Here is an 8,205-nt window from a genome sequence, read left to right as displayed (position 1 = left end):
TGGTTTCAAGTTCATCACTAGCAATCATATTTTTTAATGTCATTGCGTAAGCAACTTGTAATTGGTCATGCCTTTTAGAAGAAGTATTAATAATATTTACAATAAAAGTTAACTGTATAAAAAATTCATGAATATGAACTATTTCTTTAGATGCTGCAACCAATGCTAATTGTAATCTGTGAGCATAACAATGCACATAATATGCATATGGATAATTGTTAATTACCAAAGCTTATAAACCATTCCATTCACCACACATGTTACTAGCACCGTCATATCTTTAATCTCGAATACTTTCAACTTGAAGGTTATGACGAGAAAGAACAGATAGTAACTCTTTTTTCAAAGTCATTGTACTAGTATTACTAACATGTACAAGATCAAAGAAACGTTCTTGAACAAAGCCTTCACCATCAACAAATCTCAAAATAATAGCCATTTGCTCTTGTTTAGACTCATCTTGAGCTTCATCAATAATGATACAAAATTTAACATTTTCCACTTTATCACGAACTATGCTCATTTGCTTAAATATGTGATAGTTCGTGCAGCGCTTAAGTAAACGCTTTCATGCAAGCTAACCAATAACTTGTCTATATCTAAACAAACATTAACAATAGTTACAAATTAGATTAAAGGTAACCCACATCAAAATCATATGGCATACTGAATGCCATAGACCCAACCATTTGAGCCACATAAAGAAAAATATTTTATTAATATGAAAAAGAGTACAAAAAGATCAAGACATGCCAATAGGGGTAGTCCTAGATGATTCGCTATAAATATATCTTTACCAGTGAGACAACCTAACAATTCGTTGACTGTTCACCCTTTATGAAGAGTTTACAAGGATTTACAAGTATTTTACTAATAGCTATTATAATGTTTGATATGGTCTTTCCTTTAAAGATTTAACAAGTATTTCTAAAACTGTCGCCAAATGCTATTACAATGTTTGAAATGGGGACAATTCCCTTGTGGGTGTAAAAGACTTAATCTCCTATGTCATTCTATCCCGCCATCGCCCTGTACAAGGTTGGCTCATGACACACCTCCTCTATAATTGAATTTCTCACCATATTAGCCAAAATATGCAAAATATCTATTTGAACATCATTGGATGTATACTTAATAACTTGTGGAGCATTTTCAAAGACAAGTTTATGAACTTTATCATTGTAAGATCTTAATAATTTTAGCATTTCAAAGAAATTTTCTTTATTTTTTGAGGATGGACTTTCATCATGACCTCTAAATGCACAAGCTTGAAAAGTTAACCATCTAACACAATCTATGAAAGCTTTTAGTTTAAGCCGATTATTCAATATCTCTTCTGATGTTTGTCCTTTGATAAGCTTATTAATATGTTAAGACTTTTTTAATAAATCCTCATAAGATTTTACAGCAATATTATGTAGGGAATTTGGATTTTTCCCAACATGATTCAAAAGTGGACAATTTTCTCCATTATTTACTTTTTTCCAACTTTAAAAGCCTTTTCAATAAATGCATTTGAACTTGGACAATTTGAGGTGTTTTTACCAATAAGATAACATGGTAAACAAAATACAACATCTTTGTCACAAGAATACTTCAACCAAGAAAGATATAATTCAAACTAAAAAGCTTGAAAACAACGAGGATGATCATCATCTGAAAAAAGATATGTCTTAAGAATGGGTTGACATGGCTCATGTTTGAGATAAGTACGACTTATTTTATCCCTTTGATTGATAGGAAATTCTCATATCATTGGTTGTAATTTAGGATTAGACTTTACATGAAAAGCATCCATTTTTTCAAGATTGAGCCTTAGACGTTTTGATTCACACTGTTCTTATTCATGAGTTGAAGTATTGAGGCTTAGTGGCTTAAATATAGGTGAATCATTTGAACGATTTACCTCTTTTCTTTTAAGAAATTTGTCAATTATTTTCAACTTACTTATACTTTAATTAAACCTAAAAAAAAAGTAGTCAACATCTAATATTCTTCTTTTATTTCTATTTAAACTTGAAATACTAAATATAAAACTATAATGCATAAAGTATAAATAGTTGAATACAAAATACAAGATTTCACAGAATGGTTAAATATATAAATAATTACATAATATAAATAGAACAAAGAAGATAAATAAAACTTTACTTCCTCTTAATTTCATACAATGGTAGTGAGTGTTCCCTATCCTTTATTGTTTAAGCTTACAAGCTCATAAATATCTTTTGAAGAATGAAGTGTATTTTAATGGTGAGTTATAAGAAAAAAATATAAAATAACAATAAAAGGATACCAAAGAGGAGAAAAAGAAAAAGAAAGAGAGAGAAAGAGAAAGAGGTGTAGAGAAACTTAAATTAAGGTAAATTTAAGTAGGTTTGTTGAGTTATTTTATTATTATGTATTTAATTATTAAGTAAAAATTATTTTGAGGAGACCCATTAAAAAATATATAATAAATGAAAAAATTTTAAAATTTTAAAGAGACCATTAAAGAAATATATAAAATAAATAAATATTTTTAAAAATCTTGAGGGGGCCCTTACCCTCCGCCCCTGTTTTTAGCCATAATTTTGGATATTATTGGCCAATTTGATCATTGGAGCATGATTTTATTGAAAGCCAACATTCCCAAGCAATTAGTGAGCTGTCTTTAGACATCCACCAAGTCGAATCATGGCTGTTTATGTGGGTCTAATACACAATCAATGACGATTTAGTGCAACAATGCAAGACCTAGCACGTGATACCAATTGCCAGCTTTGTAGGCTAGTTATGCATATAAAAGAATATACTATTTTTATATCATTTGTGAGTATTCAGAAAATAATACAACAAAATATTATTATCGAGTTTTTTTTTAAAAAATTCTAATAAGTTTTCCATGAATCTAATACATACTGTGATGATTAAAACTTCATCGTAACTTTATCAAAAACCACTTTATCATGATTTTAATTAAATAAATAAAATATTGAACATATTAAAACGGAGGGAGAGACAAATGAAAATTTCAAAGTCATATCTTCAAATTTTAGTCATGTAAGGAGGGTGGAAAGATAGCATGAAGAATGCAGCCTTCTTTCTGCTCTACTTATTACTTAAACTTTCATGTTATTTTTTTTGAAACATCGTCAAATTGAGAGATTGAGATGTTAAGATATAGTGGGAAACAATGATGATTGCTCCTTTATGATGTTGAAAGAAGAAGATAGTATTACAAATCAATCAATTTTTTTTAGTTAAATTTCAAATTGTCTTAAAATTGGAAAATTTTCAAACTTTAAATTTTGAATTATTTTTTGGTAGAATTTTTTTTATTATTTACATTTCAATATAACTAAATGTTTAAAGTAATCAAATTGGTTGAAATATAAATTTGAATGTCAATTTGGAGTTTTTTTATTGAATTAATGTGTATGTCCAATTATGAATTTTTTTTCTTCTTTAAATCTGTGTCAAGTAGTTAATTAACTTAATTATTTTACTTTATGATTCTAATATTGTAAGCTTTATTTATGTTATGGTACAGCTCAATGACTATCTATGTATAAATAAAAAAAAAAGCTTGATGACTATTATGATAAAATGTTATTTACAAGTTTATAAATTTTAACAATTAATATCTTTTATCATAAAAAAGAAGATTTAAACTTGAAATCTATTATTGAATTTAAACGAAAGCATGATTATGATGATAAATTTTTGTTTCTGTCACCGTAACAAATGATTGTGATACTAGTGGATTGTTTGAACCTTGGCCATTCCGCTTTTATTAAAGCTAATCCACATCCATAACTCTCTTTTCAATCATAAGGCAAGCAACTTAAGCGCAAAGGCTCGCGAGAGACTTTACCTATAAATAAGGATAAATGCCCAAGAATTCATCACAACATCAAATAGTCTCATATAACCCATTCATAACAATGATTTCAACTGGTGGGGATGATACTGGTTCTGGCTATGGGAACAGGTCCGAGTCGGGTCATGGATCAGCCGAATTTGCATTGGTTTAAACTAATGCACTGCCTCCTCTAGTCACTGCATATGAGATGTTTGATACCGGGTCGGGTCTTGAAGATGCACCCTTTGGGACTAGAGATAGCTATGTTCTTGGATCCAGGTATGGTAATGGTCCATGAATATAGTTTAAAAGGCTTTATGTTAGAAAAATTGGGAAACAAATGAGAATAAAATAAAGCAAGTAAGAACACTAAGAAGTCTGAGATGTGGTATAATTGTCCTTAAGGATAATTTTTGCCATTTTGAAGTATAAAATTCAGTACAAAAAGACTGTAGCGGTTATCCTCCAAGATTTAACAAACCCTTTCCTTATAGTTTGCATAAACTTGTAAGGGATAGCAAGAACAAAAAACCTAGCTAGGAAGGAAGGAAGCAGAAAATAAGCAAAGAAGACTTAAGAGAAAATTAAAGGCTTTGGTGTGGTGTGAGTGAGGTATGGAGGTTGTATTTATAGGTATGGAATGAAGTGAACGTTGCACCAAATCAGAGAGTTGCGAAAAAGCCTCAATGAGGTAGAGAAAAACCTAGTCAGTATATATACTTAGTCGGTATACGTTGTAGCAAAATTAGGAGAGTCATCAGCATGGTAAAGTACTTAGATAAACGTTGGAGCAAAACCAGGAGGCCAAGCATAGTAGAGTTTAAGTTTGATTTAATGAAAACCTGAAAAAGGTTAAAAATTTAACTATTAACAATGGTGGTGGCAGTAGGGATAAAGGAAGCAGTAGGAATAGTGGCAGCAACATTATCAATGTGAGAATCCATGATCCTTAAGATTGTTAGAAAAATTGGAAAACAAATGAAAATAAAATAAAGCAAGTAAGAACATTAGGAAGTTTGAGGCGTGGTATCACTGTCCTTAAGGATAATTTTCACCCTTTCGGAGTATAAAACTTGGTGCAAAAGGACTGTAACAGTTATTCTCCAAGATTCAACAGACCTTTCCTTATAGTTGCACAAACTAGTAAGGGATTTCAAGAACAGCAGAAAGAAAAAATCCAACTAGGAAAAAAAGGAAGCAAAAAATAAGCAGAGAAGACTTAAGAGAAGATGAGAGGCTTTGGTGTGGTGTGAGTGAGGTAGGAAGGTTGTATTTATAGGCAGGGAATGAAGTGAACGTTGCATCAAATAAGATGAACATTGCACCAAATCAGCGAGTTAAGAAAAAGCCTTAAGGAGTTAGAGAAAAACTTGGTCAGCATATATACTTAGTCAAGTATACGTTGTAGCAAAATTAGGAGAGTCATCAGCATGGTAGAGTACTTAGTTAAATAGATGTTGAAGCAAAACTAGGAGACCAAGCATAGTAAAGTTTGAGTCTGATTCAATGAAAAGTTGAAAAAGGTAAAAAATTAAAGCCAAGGTACAACAAGCTGAAAAAGGTTAAAAAATTAAAGTTAAGGTACAAAAATTCAATTGGGTCTAGCCCACGTATATATTCACGCACAGGGAGAAAAAATCTAAAATTTCTCAAGGTCTAACTCAATCTTATGTGAGTGCGAGCCCACTCATTTTTCTTTACTTGCAACAAGCTCATAATATGTTTTCATATATAAGGCATTCATCTCTTTTATATCTTGATAATGTGAGATGTTTGACTCTTATGAAATATACTATTTTCTAACACTTTTGACCTTGAATTTGTATTAATAATTAGTTTTAAATAAAGTGTAATGTGAGGTTTCTGTTTCTGTTTCTATCTTTGTTTTAAGTCTATCGATATGTAAGTGCAGCGCTTTACTATGAATAAAGGGTTTTGATCTCCTTTTAATAACCAGTTTTGAATTTTGTTGAATTCAGACGTGGCTTAATAGAGCAAGGTTATGTTGGAGTATTTACCGAGTATTCCTTTAAGCTGCCTGATATGTATATTTTAGTCAAGCAAGTTATTGCATTAACAACTTTTTTTTTTAAGAGAGACAAAAAAGATGAGAGAGAAAGGAAGGAAAAAAAATTAAACCAGTAATCCTTTTGTGGGAGAGAAAGAGGAAATATGAGAAAGAAAAAAAAGGAAAAAATATTAAAACCAAATATGTATTAATTAGAAATAAAAAAAAATAGATACATGACATTTTATGAGCTGGGGTACGAGATGAGGTAAGAAATGGGGGTTGAGGATTTGAACTCGAACTTTGAGCTGTTCTAACAGATTTTATACAAAAGTCTAGCTTACAAGCTTGTTGATACTAATTCTAGCTTACTAGCTCGTTGATTTAAAGTCTTGAGAAAATTCTCCGAATTAATCTCAACGCTCAAAACAAAAGACAGATTTAATAAACTTCACTGTTTAATTAGTGCGCATGCAGCCCAACATACAAGTTAATGTGTACCATCTATTAAAACTTCTTGATATAGCCTGGATGTTATCCAATGAGAACCAGTCTGGCAGAAAGACACCAGTAAACTTCTTCACTTATTGCGCGCACGAAGCCTTTATGGCTCTGCATAAAACCTCAACTCGTTTAAAAAGGAATTTTAAATCGGCTGGAACAGACCGGACAAGGGGTTTGTGAAGATGAGTGTCGAAGGCAGTGCAGTAGGTTTTTCTGGCCCTGCTGCAGCAGATGGTGTTGTGCGAGATGGTGATAGCCGCCGGCTGGCGTTTACCTATAGAGTTGGAGTCTTTGGAGTATCCATCACACTTTGGCAGAGAATTTTAGGGCGTGTTCTTTGGGTTGAAATTATGCTGATAGGGGGCAATGGCAAGTTGAATATAATAACATATTGCAATTTCAAATTTAGAATTAGAAATGTCCGTACCTTTTTTTCAGCAAATAATTAAGAAAAAAAAAAAGAGAGGAAAAAGTACTAATTATTGATTAAATGTTGTATAATTATTGTAGATATTGATTAACATATCATAAAATTATGTTACAGTTACAATCTAGTTGCATTGACCATGCATGATAAAGTATGACATCCAATAAAATGGAAAGCCACATGCAGTAGACTATTAAGCTAGGAGACAGGATCTCTGTACATCAAGTTTAAGGGTTTCAGGGATGAGGAACATCTGATAGTCTTCTCATAAAGTTCAAAATTTACTGTATTTAGAAGTGCAAGTTTCAAACATGGTGCATCTGGCTTTACAAATTGAAGGAACCTCCACTATCTGCTCTTTCGTTCTCTGACCAACAGAAAGTCCCCACTCATTTGGCGGAATAAACTCAATCCTACAAATATAGACTTCAATTTGAATCCACATGTTCTAATATAAAACCTTATAGCTCTGACCCTTGTCCGTACTGTAGCGTTATTTGTTAAGAAATGTCTCCCGTTTCTTCTCCAGTAGTTGCTCTCTTCTTTTCCCTTTTCCTTCTCTTACCTGCAGCAGATGCTTTTAACATCACTCAAATCCTCAGCCAGTTCCCCGATTTCACCACATTCAACAACTATTTGATTCACACCGGAGTTGCGGATCAAATCAACAGCGAGCAAACCGTCACTGTCCTTGTCGTCGCCAATGGTAACATGTCCGAAGTTTCTGGTCAATCGCCAGATGCAATGAAGAAGACCTTGAGCGTGCATGTGATACTAGATTATTTCGGTGTAGAAAAGCTCAAGAACCTACAGAATAAAACAGCATTAACCCTCACCACGCTTTACCAGCAAAGCGGGCAAGCCCAAAACCAACAAGGTTTCTTGAATGTGGCTCACGTGGGCAATGGTGGGGTTGCTTTTGGATCTGCTGCTGCAGGTTCTAACCTCGACTCCATCTTTATTAAACCGGTTGCTTCTCAACCGTATAACATTTCAGTACTACAAATCAGCAATATTATAAACGTACCCTCAAATTCAACTACCCCATCTTCCCCTCCTGAGCAAGCACCTGCAAGTTCCCCAATTACTAAACCACATCCTCCTGCTGCTTCCCCACCAAGGAAGGTCCTAGCACCAGCTCCAAGTCCTAAGAAATCTCCACCTGGAAATGCTTCACCACCACCTGATGCAGATTCTCCCGCTGCATCCCCGCCTAACCCGAGCAATGCTACTGCACCCTCTGTCGCCAAGCCACCAGCTGCTGATACTCCTGCAGAATCAGCATCTAATCCAGTCGCAGATGGACCAGATTCAGATGAAGCTGATAATAATAGTTCTTCTGCATCTGTAACTTCTGGGAATTATCTTGCCGCCATCCTAATGATGTTCACTTCAGCTTGGTTCCTGCTTACCATGATTTGA

The 8,205-nt window shown here is 33.2% G+C and overlaps 1 protein-coding gene across 1 annotated transcript; it reads left to right on the top strand.

Moving 5' to 3' along the window:
• The first annotated feature begins 7,290 nt into the window (after window positions 1–7,290).
• On the top strand, window positions 7,291–8,205 carry LOC18596341 (fasciclin-like arabinogalactan protein 14). The gene has a single exon (XM_018123899.2). The coding sequence runs from the start codon at window positions 7,291–7,293 to the stop codon at window positions 8,203–8,205; it is 915 nt and encodes a 304-aa protein (XP_017979388.2).

The sequence above is a fragment of the Theobroma cacao genome, chromosome 6 (genome assembly GCF_053813885.1).
Source record: "Theobroma cacao isolate CCN51 chromosome 6, ASM5381388v1, whole genome shotgun sequence".
In the NCBI taxonomy this organism is placed as follows: Eukaryota; Viridiplantae; Streptophyta; class Magnoliopsida; order Malvales; family Malvaceae; genus Theobroma; species Theobroma cacao.
This window is presented reverse-complemented; position numbering and strand designations above follow the sequence as displayed.

Bases quoted from the DNA above. Each gene is read 5' to 3' on its own strand.
- LOC18596341 (XM_018123899.2), top strand. From the start codon at position 7,291: ATGTCTCCCGTTTCTTCTCCAGTAGTTGCTCTCTTCTTTTCCCTTTTC.